This window comes from Canis lupus, chromosome 5 (assembly GCF_048164855.1).
Source record: "Canis lupus baileyi chromosome 5, mCanLup2.hap1, whole genome shotgun sequence".
Taxonomy (NCBI): Eukaryota; Metazoa; Chordata; class Mammalia; order Carnivora; family Canidae; genus Canis; species Canis lupus.
Genome location: NC_132842.1, coordinates 19659730 through 19680792, shown reverse-complemented (window position 1 = coordinate 19680792; position 21063 = coordinate 19659730). Strand labels below are relative to the sequence as shown.

The 21063-nt window shown below is 35.9% G+C and overlaps 1 protein-coding gene across 4 annotated transcripts in view; it reads left to right on the top strand.

The window, feature by feature from the left end:
- Window positions 1–21063, top strand: part of MRC1 (mannose receptor C-type 1) — a 95353-nt gene that overhangs the window by 38017 nt on the left and 36273 nt on the right. For all 4 annotated transcript variants that reach the window (XM_072825650.1, XM_072825649.1, XM_072825648.1 and 1 more), the window contains 5 exons: window positions 7178–7335; window positions 8502–8612; window positions 14261–14376; window positions 16899–17047; window positions 19172–19371. In XM_072825650.1, coding sequence (XP_072681751.1) covers window positions 7178–7335; window positions 8502–8612; window positions 14261–14376; window positions 16899–17047; window positions 19172–19371 — 734 coding nt within the window. The remainder of the gene's footprint in view (window positions 1–7177; window positions 7336–8501; window positions 8613–14260; window positions 14377–16898; window positions 17048–19171; window positions 19372–21063) is intronic.

Sequence of the window (21063 nt, the reverse complement as noted above, 5' to 3'; positions counted from 1 at the left end):
TGGTCACCATGCTGTGCATTACATCTCCATAACTTTTTAATTTTATAGTTGGAAGTTCATATTTTTTGTAAAAAAAAGATTTTATTTATTTATTTGAGAGAGGGAGAGAGTATGAGTGAGAGGAGGGGCAGAGGGACAAGCCGGCTCCTTGCTGAGTGGGGGAGCCTAACACAGGGCTCGATCCCTGGACCTAGAGCTCATGACCTGGTCCTTAACTGACTGAGCCACCCAGGTGCTCCTGAAATTTGTACTTCTAGACCCTCTCACCCATCTTCCCCCAACAACCGCCCACCATGATGTCTGGCCACCACAAATCCAGTCTCTGTATCTATGAGTTTTATTTTATTTATTCATTTGTTTTGCTTTTTTAGATTTCACATATAAGTGATATTAAAGGGTATTTGTCTCTGATTTCATTTAGTATAATGCCTTCAAGCTCCATCCATCCATGTTGTTGTAAATGGAAAGATTTTAATCTTTTTTTATGGTTTTGTAGTATTCCAGTGTGTGTGTGTGTGTATACACAATGGAATATATATATATATATTTTTTTTTTACAATGGAATATATATATGAAATGTATTCTTCATTTATTCATCCATTGACAGACACTTAGACTACTTCTATATCTTGGCTATTGTACATAATGCTGCAAGGAATATTGGAGGTGCATGTGTCTTTTTGAGTTAGTGTTTTCTTTGGGTAAATACCCAGAAGCGGAATCACTGTATCATATGGTAGACCTATTTTTAACTTGTTGAGGAACCTCAACATTGTTTTCTATAGTGGCTGCACCGATTTATACTCCGACCACAGCCCACAAAGTTTCCCTTTTCTCTCCATTATTGCCGACACTTGTTATTTCTTGTCCTTTTGATAATAGTCATCCTGACACACATTGGGTAATATCTCATTATGGTTTTAATTTGCACTTCCCTGATGGCTGGCGGTTTTGAGCATCTTTTCATGTATCTGTTTGCCATCTTTATGTACTGTTTGAAAAAATGTCAATTCACGTTATCTACCTATTTTTAAATCAGATTTTTTTTTGTTATTGAACTGTATGAATTCTTCATATAGTTTAGATATAAACCCTTAATGAACATTTGGTCTGCAAATATCTTCTTCCATTCAGTAGGTTGCCTTTTCATTTTGTTGATGCTTTCTTATGCTGAGCAGAAGCTTTTTGGTTTGATGTAGTCCCATTTGACTATTTTTACTTTTGTTGCCATTGCCTTTTGAGTCAGAGCTAAAAAATACTGCCAAAAACAATGTTAAGGAGCTTACTGCTTATGTTTTTTTTTTTTCTAGGAGTTTTATGGTTTCTGGGCTTATTTTTAAGTCTTTATTTTGAATGAATTTGTGTTTATGGTGTAAGATAGTGGTCCTGTTTCATTCTTTTGTAAGTGGCTTCCAGTTTTCCTAACATAATTTACTGAAGAGACTGTCCTTTCCTCAAAGTATATTCTTACCATCTTTGTTGTAAATTAATTGACCATATATACATTGGTTTATTTCCAGGCTCATTATTCTGTTCCATTGATGTGTGTCTGCTTTTATGCTGAAACCATGCTGTTTTGATTACTTTGGCTTTGTAATATTGTTTGAAATCTAGGAGTGTGATACCTCTACATTTGTTCTTTCTCAAGATTGCTTTTGCTGTTTGGGATCTTTTGTGGTTCCATACAAATTTTAGGTTCATTATATTTCTGTGAAAAACGACATTGATATTTTGATAGGGATTGCATTGAATCTATATATTACTTTGGGTAATAGGGACATTTTTATAATATTAATTCTCCAATCCATGAACATGGACTATCTTTATATTTATTTGTTTCTTCCTCAATTTCATTCATCAAGTTTTATAATTTTCAGTGTACAAGGCTTTTACCTTTTTGGTTAAATTATTCCTAGGTATTTTATTCTTTTTGATGCAATTGAAAATGGAATTGTTTTCTTAATTTCTCTTTCTTATAGTTCATTGTTAGCATATAAAAAGGCAACAAAGTTTTATGTATTAATTTGTATCCTGCAATTTTATTGAATTTGTTTATTAATTTTAACAATTTTTTTGGTGGAGTCTTTAGAGTTGTCTATGAAATCATGTCAGCTGCAAATAGTGATAATTTTACTTCTTCCTTTCTAATTTAGATACCTTTTATTTCTTATTCCTGCCTAATTGCTCTGGCTAGACTTCTAATATAATGTTGAGTAAAACTGGGGAAAATGGGCAGGCATCCTTTTCTTTTTCTTTTTTTTTTTAAATAAAGATTTTATTTATTTATGAGAGACACAGAGAAAGAGACAGAGACATAGGCAGAGGGAGAAACTAAAAAGGCAACAAAAAGACCAATGAAACTAAGAATTAGTTTTTTGAAAAGATAAACAAAACTGACAAACCTTTAGTTAGATTCAATCAGATAAAAAGAAAGGTGCAAATAAATAAAAATAGAAATGAAAGAGGAAAAATTACAGGCTCCCATGGGGAGCCTGATTAAGGACTTGATCCTGGGACTCCAGGATCATGACCTGAGCCAAAGGCAGATGCTCAACCGCTGAGGCTCCCAGATGCCCCTCTTTTTCTTGTTTTAAGGGAAAAGCCTTCAGCTTTTTATTATTGAGTACCTTAGTTGTGGGCACACCATATATGGTGTTATTATGTTAAGGTACATTCTGTCTATTTCCAATTGATTGAGAGATTTTATCATAAATAAATATTGATTTTTCAGTTGCTTTTTCTGCCTCTATTGATATTATTTTTAAAATTAAATTAAAAATTTTTTTAGAGAGCAAGCATGAGTGGAGGGAGAGGCAGAAGGAAAGGGAGACAATCTTAGGCAGGTTCCACACCCAGCATGGAGCCCAATAGCTCAAAACACTGAGCCAAAGTCAATAGTTTAATGCTTAACTAATTGAGCCACCCAGATGCCTCAAGATGATAATACGATTTTCATTTTGTTAATGATGGTGTATTACATTGACTGACTTGCAGATACTGAACCATCCTCACATGCCTGAAATAAATCCCATTTGATCGTGGTATTTGATCCTTTTAAGGCATTGTTGATTTCTGTTTGCTAACATTTTGTTGAGGATTTTGCTTCTGTGTTCATCAGGGATTCTTTTTTTTTTTTGTTTTTTGTGATGCCTTTGATTTTGGTATCAAGGTAATACAGGTCTCATAAAATAAGTTTGAGAGTTTTCTTTCCTATTCAATTTTTTGGAAGAGTTGAGAAAAATAAGTTTTAAGTCTTCTTTGAATGTTTGGTAGAATTCACTGGTGAAGCCATCTGATCTTGGACTTCAGTTTGCTGTTTTTTTTTTTTTTTTTCTTTTGATTACTGATTCAGTCTTTTTACTAGTAATTGGTCTGTTCAGATTTTCTATTTTCTATTTCTTCATGTCCAGTCTTAGAAGATTGTATATATCTAGGAATTATCCACTTCTTCTGAGTTGTCTAATTTGTAGGAATATAATTACTCACAGTAGTCTCTTATGATACTTTGTATTTCTTTGGTATCAGTTGTAATTTTTCCTCTTTCATTTCTATTTTTATTTATTTGCACCTTTCTTTTTATCTGATTGAATCTAACTAAAAGTTTGTCATTTTTGTTTATCTTTTCAAAGAACTAACTCTTAGTTTCATTGGTCTTTTTGTTGCCTTTTTAGTTTCTCATTTATTTTTGTTCTGATCTTTATTATTTCCTTCCTTCTACTAACTTTGGACTTCATTTTTTTCTTCTTTTTCTAGTTCCTTTAGGTGTAGAGTTAGATCATTTATTTGAGATTTTTCTTTTTTCTTGAGGTAGAAACTTTGTATTGCTGTGAACTTCCTTCTTAGAATGTTTTTGCTGTATCCCATAGATTTTGGTATGTTTATTTACATTTCATTTGTCTGAGGGTATTTTTTTATATCTCCTTTGATCTTTTTACTACCTTATTGATTTTTCAGTAGCATTTTTAAAAATCTCAATTTATTCCTGATTTTTTCCTGTATCCTTTTTGTAGTTGATTTCTAGTTTTATACCATTGTGGTTGAAAAAATGCTTGATATGATTTCAGTATTCTTAAATTTATTGAGACTTATTTTGTGGCCTCACATGTGACCTATCTTTGAGCAGATTCCTGTGTACTTGAGAAGACTATATATTCAGCTGTTTGGGAATGGAATGTTCTGTATATGTAAATTATTTATTTCTATTTCTTTAAGTTTTTTCTGGAGTTTCATTTAAAAAAAACTTGGAACATATTCCTCTGTTTCTACAATTTGTTTAACTCTCTGTTGGATTCTGTGTGTCAGGAATCAGCTACCTCTCTGTCTTAAAGTGGTGGCCCTGTGTGGGTGATGATCCTTACCATCTAACTTTGCTTTAATCATTAGCTGTTTCTTGAATTGTCTCTCCAATGTTTCAGACTTACGGGGCCCAGAAACTGTCCCCCAACTCTGGCTACCAAAGCCCAGGACTCAAGGGGCATCCTTTGTGTGGGCTGTGCATTGAAGGGATGTAGGGAGGCAAAGTGCTGCTTGCTGTTTTTGGGAGGGGGCTGTAGTAGTGGAAGGAGGTGTGGGGCCCTCACCTACTGCCTCTGGCAGGGCTACAGCATCAGTGTGATGGAATTGCATTACCTGATTAGATTGATAGTACAAAAATAGCACCTATTAAGTCCCCACACTAGCAAAGTAGAGGAAGAATGTAAGAATGGTGCCTTTCTGCACTGTTTTCTCTGGAGAGATTTCCAACAGACTTTTGCCACCCCCCCACCCCCAGCAATTTTTAAGATTAGCAAATGAATCTCTTTTGAATATGGTCTAGGATCTTTTCAAACTGCTGCTTTTGCCTTGGGCTTTGGGTTGAGTGCCACTGCATGTGAGACCTCTGTTCTGACAACCCTATGGTTCTCTTGGATTTGAGCCCCATTGGTTTTCAAAACCAGATGTTTTAGGGTCTCATTTCTAGTACACATCCTGAGAGTTGGGGTGCCTGATGTGAGACACAAATTCCTTGCTCTTTAGGAAGGAGTTCCATATTTGTGAGACCCCTCCTGATGGTGGGTTTTTGGCAGGACTAAGTCTCTGCTTCTCCTAGCCATCTCAACATGGCCTTTTTATCTTTTGTTGTAGAATAGTGGTTCAGCTAGCTGTCAGGTTCCTTTCAGAGGAATTGTTCCATAGGTAGCTATAGATTTGTTGTATCCGTTGGAGGAGTTGAGTTCAGGATCTTCATATGCTGCTGCTGTTTGGAGCTGCCTCTGGCAAAGGTTGTTCTACAATTCAGATTAGGAATTAATACTTTTTCACTGGGAAATCTTCCCTTCTTTATTGTTGATAGGCTGATTTATTTAAAACAGTAACAATAATATAGATAAAAACAAATAAAAGTAAAGGTAAACAAAATTATTGTTTCTAAATCAAAAGCCTAGAAAACTCTTTAAGTAGTTGAGACAATATCTCTTTTTAAAAAATATTTTTATATTAATTGTGGAAACGCAATGGAGAAATTGACACTTGCCCACATAAGTTATGACTACATCAACTAAGACAGCTTCCCTAACTGATTCATAACAATTGGTCTAACAACTTTTTAAACTTGTGTATTGTGTATTTTTATAGAATCTAGATTGTGCTTAGGAATTATAAAAACTAGAGGGAGGTGCACAATTTAGTGAGAAAAAATGTTTATAGGGAACTCTTAATACTTTAATTGTGGGACTTGAGAGTTTACATTTTTATTAGTCTTCAATCTAAATCCTAGAAGGGCACATGAGGTCATTTTGAAGCTTATATTTTCTGCCCAAAAGATCATGATCTCCCAAATTAAGTGAAAGGAAAAGGGGATCATCCTGGCGATGTCATTCATGCTTCATGGTACTGGAAACATCTGCAGGGGCTGGCAATGGGCCAATAGAGACTTCTCCAAAAGCAAAGTTGAGTGACAACTTTTAGGAGGAAGAGATGAAACCATTTAGGGAAATTCCTATATGGTATGGCATTTTTCTCATTTTCTACTGCAACATCATGTTTGTAATCCTTTGGCGAGTAATTTTATTTTTACCATGTAAAGAACATAAGTCAGACATTCATAATGACATTTCCAGTAGTACAAACTAAATAGACATTGTCTATTCTTTCTTTTTTTTGAATTTGCAAATATATATGTTTCTAGCCATGAAAGTTTAGGCCTTAAATTTTATCCCATTTTAGTTAAAACATTTAGAATTTTTAGAATTCTAACTACAGATAAGATCATCAATGTTCTTCATAGAATAAAACAAAATGGTCACATCTTATATCTGTACCTGGTTGTTTTTGTTTTAACCTTTACTTGTTTGAATTTTTTCTGGTATTTTATAGTGAAAATGACTTCATATTCATTTATATTTATAGACGAATAAATAAGTCCCAAATGTCAGGAGAGACAGTTCAACCCCTCAGTTTATATATCTTCTCACTCTTATTATAGATATTGAGCTTTAATGGGAACACCCAGTATGTTCTTCAAAATAGCATAGTAATAAAATAGAAGTGTTTTTTTTTTTTTTACAGATTTTATTTATTTATTCATGAGAGATATACAGAGAGAGAGAGAGAGAGGCAGAGACATAGGCAGAGGGAGAAGCAACTTCCATGCAGGGAGCCTGACGTGGAACTTGATCCCGGGACTCCAGGATCATACCCTGGGCCGAAGGCAGGCGCCAAACTGCTGAGCCACCCAGGCATCCCTACAAGTGGTTTTTAATAGTACTTTAAAACATTCATGAGTTTAATAACCGTCGAATAGATTAATATATAAGGAAGTTATCATATATCCAACACTGAGTGTGCAGTAGATATGGAAAGTTATTTATAACCAAAAAAGTAACTTCACAAAATAGGGAGTAATGATGGATCAACTTCAGCTTCATTTTAGCAACTGCCATGAGATATAAGTTATACTCACACAATAAAAGAATAAAGTTGCATTCATAATATAAAGAATACATTGTGTAAACTAATATTGACAACATAAAATGTAGTAGGCAACTCAGATTAACACTCAAGAGGATGCTCTTTTATCTGTTATAATATTAAGGGAATAGACCTCTGCTAATAAAACAGGGACCTTTCTTTCCTGATAACCTGATTTTTGGAAAGAAAATATGTGTATGTTACTTTTCTGTTTTTCTTCCTGTTTAGAGCCAAATGATGAGTTATGGATTGGCTTAAATGACATCAAGATTCAAATGTATTTTGAGTGGAGTGATGGGACCCCTGTAACATTTACTAAATGGCTTCGTGGGGAACCAAGCCATGAAAACAACAGGCAGGAAGATTGTGTCGTCATGAAAGGCAAGGTAAGGCAACTGTATTTGCTGATACCTAGCAAAAGCCTGAGGGTATTTTCCCTCCTGCCTCACTCACTCATATAATCATTTAGATTGTTTCTAGTCTAGGTGATCTATCTACATTTCAGTTGTTTAGCAAGGTGAAATTTCTAAGGGGACAAAAAAAAGCAAGAGACAGAAACATTCAGTTCAAGGGTGAAATTAACCAATAACCCATATTCATATTGTTCCTGTGCTGGGTTCTAAATGGCAATATATAGAGCTTGCCTGGTCAAATGAGAGCTTGGTTCTATTTCTGACTGGTTGCTCTGAGTAGATTTGACTGGTCAAATGAGAGCTTGGTTCTATTTCTGACTGGTTGCTCTGAGTAGATGTACTTAAGTACATCCACATACCACAGTCTGCAGTCTGTACTTGGAGAGCTACATTTGTTCTTTTAGGTTACATGGAGATGTATGAGAAGATTGCTTCCATGTCCTTAAATACGACTTTAGTGACTAAAGAATATCATCAAATTATCTTTTGCTAATGGATGATGAACATGGTGGCAAGAGGCTGGGTTTTGATGCATGGCTTATTTTTCTCATTTATAAGATAGGCATAATAATTGTACCCAACTTAATGATGGGCAAAGGATTAAATGGGTTGATGCATAAAACAAGCACAGTGACTGGCCCAAACCTACTGTTCAGTAAGTATTAGAGGCTATTTCATCATTGGGGTTGTTTTCATTGTGATTAATTGAAAGCTAAAGAAAAGAGTAGGTGTTAACTATTGAAAGGATAGGAAGAAGTGGGTCCTAGGAAGAGGAAACCACTTGAAACCACTTGAAAGCAGCTGATAGAAGAGGCTGTGTATAGACCTTCTTTTGACACCATCACTTAAGAACTTACAAGCTTTTCTTAGTTTCTCTTTAGATCCCTCTACTCTACAGTGGCATGGACAGCCAAAATAGAAAAACACATTGGGGCTGCAATCTCTTTTCACATCTTTGCAGCCAGAATCAAATTTGCTATTCACTTATTAAATGTCAATTTACCTTTCCTTTCAGAGATACCATTTTTCTCTTAAGAACCTTTTTATTTATTTTTTTTCCTGAGGCCTGATTGTAAGGAAACAGCCTCAGAGCCAAACAACTGATAATCATTCATTGTTTTTCTCTTTGCTTTCTGCAGGATGGGTACTGGGCAGATCGAGCCTGCGAGAGACCTCTTGACTACATCTGTAAGATGAAATCTCAAACCCAGCCCACAGGAACAGTGAAAGCAGAAACAGGCTGCCAGAAAGTGAGTATAGAACATGCACAATAACTTCAGAGTAGAAAATATTATGTGATGCCTTGGCTTTATTTTTTGGCTGTGAAAGTGCTTTATTATTGTTTAGGTAGCCAGCCATGTGTTCTAACTGTTTAACCATCCAATGGGTTATCATTAGTGTTTGGTATCATTGTTCTCCCCAAAAGCATCTTTGGGTGTCTTCTACAGGTAATACGGGTGCATGTGGTCAGTAGCAGCTTAAAGAACATCATGGCAATTCTCCTGCCCCAAATGGGGGAATGAGAACAGAAAATAAAACCACACTTCTATGGAGCCTGGTGAGGGCAATGAGACTATAGTGAGTTATAGTCATGGAAGAAGGGTCATTGAGGCATTGGTAGTCAGTGATCCTATGGTTTGTAGAAACATTTCCCATAGATAACCGCAAGTTTTGGATAGCAAACTGTCCTGTCATTTTCTCCATTTATAATATTTCTGAGGGTGCTGCTTCTGATAGGGATTCTTCCCGTAGATCCCTCCAGTGGGAAGCAGGGGATCAGATTAGCTGGTAATAGCTGGTTATAAAGCCATGCCAAGTTATTATGCTTTGTCCCCACTTGTATGTCAGCTAATACTACCTCTCTGCAGCTCTTATAATTCTTTGAGGTTGAAGTAAATGATCTCTGTGAAACAATTTCTAAAAGCATCCAGAAACTACAAAATACAGGGTGTATGGTTATCATTTTCCTTTTTGTCTTCCCCTTTTTTTCCTTTGTCTTGTCTTCCCCTTTTTTACCTTTCTCACTTCTCTTGGATAAAAATAAAGTAGAAACTAATTTTCTTTCCAAGCATGTCATGTTGTGATCAGATCATCTTATAAACAAACACCAGAAGGCTGAGAGTTCATGAAACATAATTTAGAACTGTCCAAATAAATCATAAAGAAACATTGAGCGGAAACAGAAAATCAGAGCTAGTTCACGATATCTCTGTGATAATCAAACCCCCCCCTTTAATTATTATGCTCTGGGAATTCAGCCCAGGGAAGAAGCCATGACTTTATTAGAGTGACAGAAGCAAGGCTAGAACTCTGGTCTCCCAACCCTATGCCTCTACACTGAGATTACTGGTTTCACTACCAGTGTACTTACATATTCTTTGTCTAATCATAGGGATGGATATACAGGATTGTGTATATTGTTGTAATTTTCTATAAATAATAAAAAATCCTTAGATGTTATTACTTCTGTACAATGGATCAAAGTCTGTATACATGTAACAGTTTCTATGTATAATAAAAGTTATATGTATAGTCTAGTAATTGTCATATCTACAATGTCTGATAAAATCCAATTTAATCATTAAGGTGGTAATAAGAAAAATAAGAAAATATCCACAACTGTTTGCTGAGTACAGTTAATTATCTTAAAGGATAAATATTATGTTCCTAGTTAGACAGAAGAGGAAAGTGAAGCTCAGAGACATTAAATAATTTGACCAGATTAAAAATACCTGTGATAGGTAGCTTCCTTAGAGAGCTGAGAAGACTGGAACAACAACAATAACAGCAAAAAATCCACTCACTAGCAAAGGAAGATAAGATTTTTTAAAATTAATTTATTTATTTTCTAATCTGTGCCTGGGCACTTCGTGGTGTGGGGATCTTTGTGAGAATTCAAAGCCGCAGATGTGTTCTACAGATCTGGGATCAGTTTTCAATTCATTGCTACCTTTGTGAGACATCCGGGGCAAAGTGGTCCTGAGTCTCTGATATTTCAGGATATCTGACAGATACAAATGTTAAGCCATTTTATGCAGACGTTCCCTCTGCCAGGCTGACAAGGAATCTTACAGATGAGTATGAAATCTGAAATTATATCAGGAACTTTAAATGGTGGGATTAATGGATGTGACATTCAAATGAATGTGTTTTTGAATTCTTACAGAAATGAGAGATGAACTTGGAACCGTGGACCAATCAACCAAATTTTCTTGTCTAGTGCTTTCATTATGATTCACTTCCAAATATTTTTGATTTCCATTAAGATTTCTTTGATCCTTGAATTATTTAGAAGTGTTTATGTGTGTGTTGATATTGATGGCAGTTTGGTGGTAGGGATGGGAATTTTGGTTTTTAGTTTCTAAATAATTAGAAACTGTTGATTTTAATTTCACTGCATTGTGGTCATATAAAGGTCTGGTTATTACTTGTTGAGCCTTTATGATCTAATTCATAGTTTTTGTACATATTCAGTGTATTTGAACAGGATGATCTTTGATTGTTGGCTTCAGGGGTCTATAGATATTGACTAGATAAAAAGCTAATTTATATTATTCAGATGTTCTATATTCCTAATATTTTGTCTGTTCGACAAAATATTCTCCTTGCAATTCTGTCAGTTTTTGTTTTATATACTTTAGTCTATGTTGTATCTTCCTGATACATCCATCCTTTAATTATGCAATTACTTTCCCTATTTATAATGCTCTTTTAACCGTAAAATCAATTTTAAATAATATTAATATGCCCACAGAAGCTATCTTTTGCTTGGTATTTTCTTTCTCTTTTTTCCAACTAGTTCTTTTTAATCGTTCTATGTCATGGAATGGCTCTTGTAAATATGTATCTGCATTTTAATTTTTTAAAATCTAATTGGAGGAACTCTGGCTTTTTCCTGGCAAACATGAGCTTAGATTTTTTTTTTTTTTTTTTTTTTTTGCATACTCATGTATTTGTTTCTAGCATCTTATTTTGGCTTTATTTTGTTTACCATTCTGTTTTCTTTCCTTTCTGGTGCGTCCTTTCTTACATTCCACTGGTTCTATGGAATGTTTTTATCACCTTTTCCTTCTCTACACGTATGGGAATCATATTCCACTTCTAATTTTTTTTTAATGGTTAACCTTCTGTTTTTAACACACATTTCTGACTTGAAGTTAAGCAGCATCTTTCTCAGCTTCCTGAACAAAATGAAGTTTATTATTCCACGTAAATATAAATTTTTTTTAACTTGGAATTAATGTTACACTCCCAAGTAACTGTAAAAGAGAGTACAGAAAATTCCCCTGTGCCATCTACTCTGCTCCCTCCAGTGAGAACCCCTTATGTAATTAGAGTACAGGATCACAGCTAGGTAACTGACCGGGATTCAATATGTTAACTAAACTATACATCTTGTTAATTTCTCATTCTTTAACCTCCCACCTGCAATTAGTTATCTTTGCTATTCCTACAAGCATTTAGACCTGGATTCACTAAGGCATCTATTGGTTTCTTTGATCAGTGTAGACTTTTAGCCCACTTCCTCCTGATTTAAACTCCTTCTTGCCAAAGTAAATCTTTTAGTGATTTTTTTCACCAATGATATGGGAGTAGAAAACTCTCTGTCTTTATCTGAAAATGTTTTGATCCATCTTCATCTTACATAATAACTTAGGTAGGTTCTTTTAAAATGCTAGGTTGACAGTAGTTTTCATAGAGTGCTGTGTATATATCATTTCATTTTCTCCTGGCCTTTATTTTTTTTTTATTTTCATTTTTTTATTTATTTATGATAGTCACAGAGAGAGAGAGAGAGAGGCAGAGACACAGGCAGAGGGAGAAAGAAGCAGGCTCCATGCACCGGGAGCCCGATGTGGGATTCGATCCTGGGTCTCCAGGATCGCGCCCTGGGCCAAAGGCAGGCGCCAAACCGCTGCGCCACCCAGGGATCCCCTCTCCTGGCCTTTATTTTTGCCATTGGAATTCCTGTTATTTGACTAATTCTGCTTTTTTTAAAGTGGGAACTCTGTATCTTCTCTCTGATTTTAAGATCTCCTCATTGTCTTTGTCATTATGCAGGCTTTTAGTACAATATGTTGAAATTTGGATTTATTTTCTTCTGTTTGGTACTCCATGTGCTTCTTCATTTTTGGAATTTGTCTCTTTCTTTTAATTCTTGAAAGTCATCAGTCATTAATTTTATTCGGTGATTCAGAAACTTTTCTTGGGTTGATTTTGAAACTTCTCATTGTATTATTTTGTTTTCTCTTCATGCTTTTAAAATCTCTTTTCATTTGTTCATCTCTCTGATGCATTCATTTGATTGACTAAGCCACATTTTCTATATTTAATCTGGTCATTGTGTTTCTAACTTTATATTTTTTCTTTTCTAGAAATTCTATTTTTTGTGTGTTCAGATACTTGTGTTCTTTGTTCATAGCATTTTGATCTTTCATTATTGGTTCTGCTTCTTTTTGCCTTCTTTTGTTAAATCATCAGAAACATGCTTATTTTTATATTCTTTTGAAATTGTTTTATTATGTTACATTGCTGACTTTCCCTTAAAATTAGCCTCACATGATTGATAATTTTCAACTGTGATTAGTTCCCATCTCATCTCCACCCTACACCTCAAATGTCATAGTTATACATGACCTGTATTGCAGAAATATTTCAGTTGTGTAGTTCTGCATTTTACTTACCTGAGTACCGAGGAATTTCTCCTTTTGTAAACCAAGATTTATTTTATGACTTGGCTGTGGATTCTAATACAACGTGAACAATGTCAAGTTGGGGACCAGCACCCATCTCTGACACATAATCACTATTTATTTTTAACTGAAGAATTTTTTTTCCTATACCTAGAAGCCCAAGCAGATGACAAGAATCTGCCACTGCCTGGTTCTGTGAATATAGTTTTCTCACTCTACTTTCCTGGAGGGGCTCCCCTTAGTGGGTATCATCTTTAAAAAAAAAATCATTTATTTGAGAGAGAGAGGAAGAGAGCGCTCAAGTGGGTGGGGGGAGGGGCAGAGGGAGAGAGAATTCTCAAAAAGACTCCCCACTGAGTGCAGAACCCAACAGGGAGCTTGATCCCAGGGCCCTGAGATCATGACTTGAGCTGAAATTAGGAGTCAGCCACTTATCTGAGCCACCCAGGCACCCCAGTCAGTATGATCTTTATGTAAGGACTTCAGTTCCATTTCCCTGCCTCAGGTGGTCTGATAGCCAAATACCCTCATTTATACGGACATTTAGTACCCCTACCCTGAGACCCTAGGACCCTAGTCTAGGTCTAGTACATGACAGGACAACTACAGTCTCAGCTTGAGCATTTCCCATTCTACCATTTTAGTTTTCTATATGTTTTTGGTTCCTGAAGGTTTCCTCATGCATGGATTTTTTTTATTGTTATGTTTTTATTTAGCATTTCTGTGTGTTTGAAGTATGGGAGAAGAACCATGCAGAATCATGTTGCCATAAGTGTGATAATTATTCTCCTAGGACCAGATGATACAGCTTTACAGTCACTACCTACTTTTGGCTTCAGTAGGCAACTAGGCTTGCTACTCAGCAAATTATTTCCTGTGGTTACTTCTTCTAACACTGAAATCTTCGCCATTCTGTTCAGGGTCCTCAGTAAGCATTTCAAAAATCACTTTTGTTGGAAGATGTAACAGGAGTGGTGAGAGTAAATGTCCTGCCTCTAGTTTTGTGGCATAATTTGTCCTAAGAGGAACAATGTACTACTGTTTTCTTTATTCATATAAATATTTTTCATTGCATTTCAAATTTTCCAGATTTGTGTTCTCCACATACTCCTATTATTTATCAATTTATGTTTCATGGTAGAGGAATTACTGAAATAATATTATTTAATCAGTATCCATGATAATCTGCTTGATAACATTAACAGGGCTGGAAAAGACATGGCTTTTACTGCTATTTGATTGGACACACACTTTCAACATTTACAGAAGCTAACCAAACCTGTATAAATGAGAAGGCTTACTTAACAACTATTGAAGACAGGTATGCAACTACTTTAATTTTATTTGAACGTATGTCAAATAATGAAATGTTTTCAGAGAAGCCTAAATATCAACATGCTCTAAATTTCTGGAAGTTACATGTGATCTATCCTGAGGTATGGCTTGCAGAAGTAGGAGCATTAAAAAAATCATATTCTTTTTGGAATTATTCACTTGTAAATACTATAAAGTATTTTGCTTCTTTTAGAACTATGAAGCAATATTCAGGACAGTTTATTAATATTCTAGTAAACATAGTTTGTGGGTCTGACTTTTTTCTGATCTAGTATATGTCAAATTTTTTAAGGCAAGGAAACTGAGTAAAACTTATTAGTTCAAAAAATGCTGCTTTCTATCTTACCACTATCTGCACCAAAAAAGGTGATAGAGAGATTTAATGAATATAAATTTTTTATTATTCCCTTATATCCTTCTGTGCTTTCTTTTTTGCTTTGCTATGCTTGCTAGACTGTTAGGTCCAGAAAAATAACATAGACATAGAGGATATTTTATATAACTTTTGACTTCTAGCGTCCCAACCATCTTTGAGGTTTTAGTTTTTATTTATCTTGCCCATAATCTTTACAAAGCACTGGATTAGGCACTGAGGAAACTTAAAAGAAATTTTAAAATGTGCATTTGATTTATAATAAAAAGATAAAAACAAGTTGTGTTTTAATGCAAGAAGTTATATCCATTGGCCTTTTAAGGCACACCCAATAAAATGTAGAGAATGCTATTGATATTTTAAAAAATTCTTTGATAAAAACAAAAAAGAGATATCATAGAATTTGTATAGTCTTTGTAAAAGAGCTTGTATTTCAACCATATTCTTTTTTTCATGTGCAATTAAATACCTAATATATTGTTGCATACTCATATAATGCTAATGCCTGAAAATCTGAACATAGATCCTTTTTTATCTTATGACAAGATGAACTTTACATCTTTAAGTATTATGGGAATATATTCTGATCTGCATTGTAATTGATCTTTTGGTTCATCAGAGCAGAGATTTCCCTATATTTTATATTTTGGGTTTGTTTTCCTTTGTGTTTTCTATGATATTTATATTCAGGAGCTCCCTAACTCTGTGGTTAAATTTGATTTCTAGACATTTGAGAAAAATTGAGTTTAGGACTTTGACATTTTTTTGTTTTTTCAATGTAGGGAATGAAATTACTCAGATTAGGGTCATATCAATGTTCTGTTATGGTAACCTCCACATTTCCGTCTCTGCTCTCTCTGGAGCCATCACCTCTCTTCATTGCTGGAAACTTTGAGCTTCACTTCTCTTTTCTTTTCTTTTCTTTTTTTTTTTTTTTTAAAGATTTTCTTTATTCATGAGAGACACCAAAAGAGAGAGAGAGAGAGAGAGAGAGAGAGAGAGGCAGAGACACAGGCAGAGAGAGAAGCAGGCTCCATGCAGGTAGCCTGATGTGGGATTCAATCCCGGGACTCCAGGATCACACCCTGGGCTGAAGGCAGGCGCTAAACCACTGAGCCACCCAGGGATCCCTTCACTTTTCTTTTGCTCCAAAGAAAGATTTTTGCCCATGTTTCTGGTTCATTGTGTAATGTTTGTCAGTGAAGACAAACTTTGGTTGCTTTACTAACCAAATTGTGTCATTACCAGATTATGTCAAATACATGGTGGATAAGATCTAAAGGGAGAGAAAATGGGGAAATTTGTGACTCTGCTCCCAGTTCTTTCTAGACATTGAATCTCTGCTTCTCTGTTTTTCTCAATAATTTCCTCTTTTGTTTCAGACCTGAGATAAGAGAATAAAATTGAAGGGGAAATCCTCACAGATTTTTCCATCTGTATCATCCTTGATAATGTTACAGCCTCACGATTTACTTAACTAAGAACTGTGTAGAGCATTTGAAATATTTGAAAAGTGGACTAATTTTTTTAAACAACGTATTTCAAAGAGGCTATAGAACTCTTTATAGCTAAAGAACTAATTTTTTTTAAACAATGTATTTCAAAGAGGCTAAAGAACTACTTTGCGTTTTCAGAATTCTCTTACATTTTGAGGATGGGCATAGGGACTGGTGAGGAATAGGGATAAATGGTTTGTATATATATGAATGATTTTATTCACTCAGCCCTATGGTATTTTCCCTCATTTCCTTATTAGAAATTTGTGTAATTTATTTATTTATTTATTTTTAAAGATTTATTTATTTATTTGACAGAGGGAGAGAGAGCACGAGCACAAACAGGGAGAGCAGCAGGCAGAGGGAGAGGGAGAAGCAGGCTCCCTGCTGGGCAGAAATTCAGCTGTGGGGCTCCATCCCAGGACCCTGAGATCATGACCTGAGTGGAAGGCAGACACATAACCGATCAAGCCACTTAGGCACCTCAAGTTTGCATAATCTAAATGACATATCAACATGACACACTATGTTTGAATTACCAACTAAATCATTAACTCAAACATACAATTGAGATACTTTTCATGTGGCTAATTAGAAAAATTCACATTTCTAAAATTTAGTTAAATTTTTTTTTTAAAGATATGAACAAGCTTTTCTGACTAGTCTGGTTGGATTGAGGCCTGAAAGATATTTTTGGACAGGACTTTCAGATGTGCAAAACAAAGGGACCTTTCAGTGGACCATTGAGGAAAAGGTTCTGTTCACCCACTGGAATTCAGATATGCCAGGTATGTTCAGTACTTGGGGCTGCGGTTTTCATTCAACCTCCAAATCGATTGGGCAAAGCTTATTATCCTTCCATGTGCCTTTCCAGATAGACTGTGTGCACTAATTATGCTTTCAGCACTTTATATTTCATTCTCTGTTTCTTTCTAATTTTCTAATTCGTTTACAGTGGTGTAAAAACAGGGAAGGAAAAACTACTGGTTGTCTGGTATGACCTTGTTTGAAAAATATTTAGGAAATCCTAAATGGCCACAGATGTTCCAAATGGTTAACTTATTTCTGTAACCTTAAAATTATATTAAAGGGATTTAAACTTTTCAGTGCAGCGATGAATGGAACTATTCTTGTGCTTCAGTGGTGGGGCAAGGAATTGTGCTTACATGGGACTCATTATTCTACTGTCTTGTATGTACTGCCCTTAGCCTTTTATATATCCTGGATTTTATTTTATCCTTATAAGAAACCTGCAAGGTAAATTTAAGTATCTTTATTTTAAAGATGTGGAAACTAGAACTCAGAAAATTTATGTGACTAGAAATATTGCAAGCATGGATTTAGACTAGCCTATGTAATTCCCAGATCGGTACTACTTGCACTAATACTGCCATGACTCCCTATCAATTTTGATTTGCCTTCCCTGGGAAGTAGTTTTGGAAATAGCCTCTGAAAGATTGTTTGCCTTCTTTATATACTGCTATAGCATGTGACATTATTCAGTGTAACACCGCCCAGAAATTCCACATCCTTTATAGCAAATGTTTCACTGTGTCTGGGCTAAAAGCTAAAGCAAGACCCTTAGCTTAAGTTCATGAATTTGCTATTTGGCCTAATAAGTCCTAATCTTTTTTTAAAGATTTTATTTATTTATCCATTTATCCATGACACAGAGAGTCAGAGGGAGAAGCAGGCTCCCTGCAGGGGGCCCCATGTGGGACTCCATCCTGCAACCCCAGGATCACACCCTGAACCGAAGGCAGACACTCAACCACTGAGCCACCCAGGCGTCCCTAATAAGTCCCAATCTTCAAAAGTTCTTCTAATTTGTATTCACAAATTATTGACAAAAAAATAGATGAGTAATTTGGATAGTGTGATTCTTGGTTAATTGTTGAATGTTCTGAAAGGCAGTACAACCAGTTTATTTTTAAATTATTAACTGGACAGGATATTAAAAACTAAGTATAGACTTTTTTTTAAACATCAGTAGGAGTGGTAATTCTTACTCTCTAGGCCAAACTCCTTATTTTCACGGGTGTTGCTCATTCAGCAGGGGACCTCGAGAGATTCATCCTGGAATGTGCTGGAAATAAAAATGGATGAAATCAGAGCCATGGAGAAGGAGAGATCTTAAAGAAAATGTTTTGGAAAAGATATGCCTCCCCAGAACTTTGAGAGTTACCTCTAAAAGCTTGAAGTCCATTAAAAGAATAGCAATAAAAGATTATCTCATTCTAGCAGCAAAGACTCCTGCTGGTTTCAATGTTCCATCTTAATGAATTACTATTTGGAAATAATCACAACTGTAAAACAGATTTTATTTTATTTTATGTGCCTTTTTATCCACTAAAGCTGGCCCTCATTATAACTCTGTAAGGTAGGTAGGGATATTTGCCTTTTAAGGTGAGGAAACCAATTCAACATAGTTACATTATCTATGAATAACTAAAATCTCTCTCTCAGTTGTATTTCATTTTGAAGTGTGTGAAGAATTTCTGTTTTGAGAGACCTATGGAAAAAAAGGGGTTCTTAAAAAAACCCTTAAATAACTCACCTTAAACCACTATTTTTACCATGATGGTAAATTTCATCATACCAAAATTATTGTATCGTTAAATATCTATATGCGGGGCACCTTGTCAGACGTTAGAAATACAAAATGTTATCAAAACCTTGACATATGATATCAAAGTTCTGCTCAGGGATTTAGGCCACAGAAATAAAAGGTAAATAGCAGTTCAAAATAGTGTAAATGAATTGCAAAATGCTGCTGGATTTCTCACCTATATGTTGTCTTCACATACAGACTTTACCATGTCGTTTGACACTCAGGTTTGCACTCTCTTCTGTGAGCGTGGTCTACCGTTAATAGCACCTGTTAAGTGAATTCTGTTATGTATTTAATACAGGCCGAAAAACAGGATGCGTTGCCATGAGAACGGGACTTGCAGGGGGCTTGTGGGATGTTTTGAGATGTGAAGAAAAGGCTAAATTTGTGTGCAAACACTGGGCAGAAGGAGTAACTCGCCCGCCGGAGCCCACAACAACCCCTGAACCCAAATGTCCAGAGGATTGGGGCACCAACAGTAAAACAAGCTTGTGTTTCAAGGTGAGTATCGATTGCTAAGCTAATAAAGAATCATGTGAGGAATTCAAACAGGACCAAAAACCACAGTGCTCAGGCTCTACCCGTGAAAATTCTAATTTTATTAATTTGGAAAGGGAGCTGGGCTTCAGTTTTTAAAAAAGCTCTCCTTGAGTGCATGTCAATGACCAATTGCATTTCAGCTAACAAACCCAACTCACAGAAGCTTTCTTCACATGCTTTGCCTTCATCACCCTCCCTCTGTGTCTCCTTTTTTTTTTTTTATTTATTTATGATAGTCATCACAGAGAGAGAGAGAGAGAGAGAGGCAGAAACATAGGCAGAGGGAGAAGCAGGCTCCATGCCGGGAGCCTGACGTGGGATTCGATCCCGGGTCTCCAGGATCACGCCCTGGTCCAAAGGCAGGCGCTAAACCGCTGCGCCACCCAGGGATCCCCCCTCTGTGTCTCCTTGCTCCCAGGCTTCCTTGCCCTAGTCTGAGCTCTCACTTGTCTGCATCTCAAATGAAAATTTCTGTTTCACTTCATGTGATCCCACTGCATCTCATTTACCCCTGTTCTTAGAGCCCAAGCTTTTAGGTAAGTGCACTGATAATGCCAAATGGACATCTTAGAGGTAATGGTCCATTTTTCTGGTTTAGTGCCTGGTTGTTACACCTGATGGGATGTGAAGGCATTCCGTGCCCTTTCGATGACAATTTGTTATTCTGCTATCATTTTATCCATTCCAAGATCACACCATCCATTTTCTACTTAGGGAGTCAAGTTGACTAAAATGAATGAGATAAAAACTTCAGTGAATTACGCATTTGTGTCTTTTTTTTTCACTCTTTCATCCTTTCTTGAGAAAATTAGACTTAGTCAAATACAGAAAAGTGTTTATCTACTGCTTAATGATACTATTCTCTAATGTCCCACTCTCAGGACCTCTTTTACTTAGTCCCTTGAGTGGCATATGACCATGGCATGCCTTGGTACACACTTAGGCAAGGCTAAGGGAAAACTTGAATTACTAACATGTATCAGAATGAGGCTGGTTAGTCTTCTGGAACTCATGAGGCATGACTAGTTGGATTAGCCACTCCCACTACTAGCCATGGAGACTGCTAACCTGTTCAGTCCAGTCTGGGCTAAATGCATAATTTGCCTAGAAGGGACCATTTGGGGCCAAGATAGAAGAGGATTTTGTAAATGAGTTAATTGAAGATGAACATAAAGCAAATCAGGTGTTTATTGTGGCATCTGGAAACTTTTGAATTAAGTACACAAAGGCCAATTTCATCCTATACATGGCCATTCACTGGAGGGTGGTAGGCTGTGGAGATTTGTTGCAGGATTTTGAGAAAAGTGGTAGAATTCTTCAGAGCTGGGAAGTGAACAAGGGTTCTGGTAGAGATGTTATCCAGATGGATATTCAACAAATTAGAATATGTGCTTCGTTAGAAAATTATATGGCTTTAGAGGTGCTTAGATAGGGTTTGTTTGGAAATATATGGACCATCTTTGTACATATTAAGATATAGGAGTTATTAATAAAATTTAGGTGATAGTAAATTTATTTAAGAAAATCTTAGGGTGCCTGGGTGGCTCAGTGGTTGAGCGTCTGCCTTCAGCTCAGGTCATGATCCCAGGGTCCTGAGATTGAGTCCTGCATTAGGCTCCCTGCAGGGAGCCTGCTTCTCCTTCTGTTTGTGTC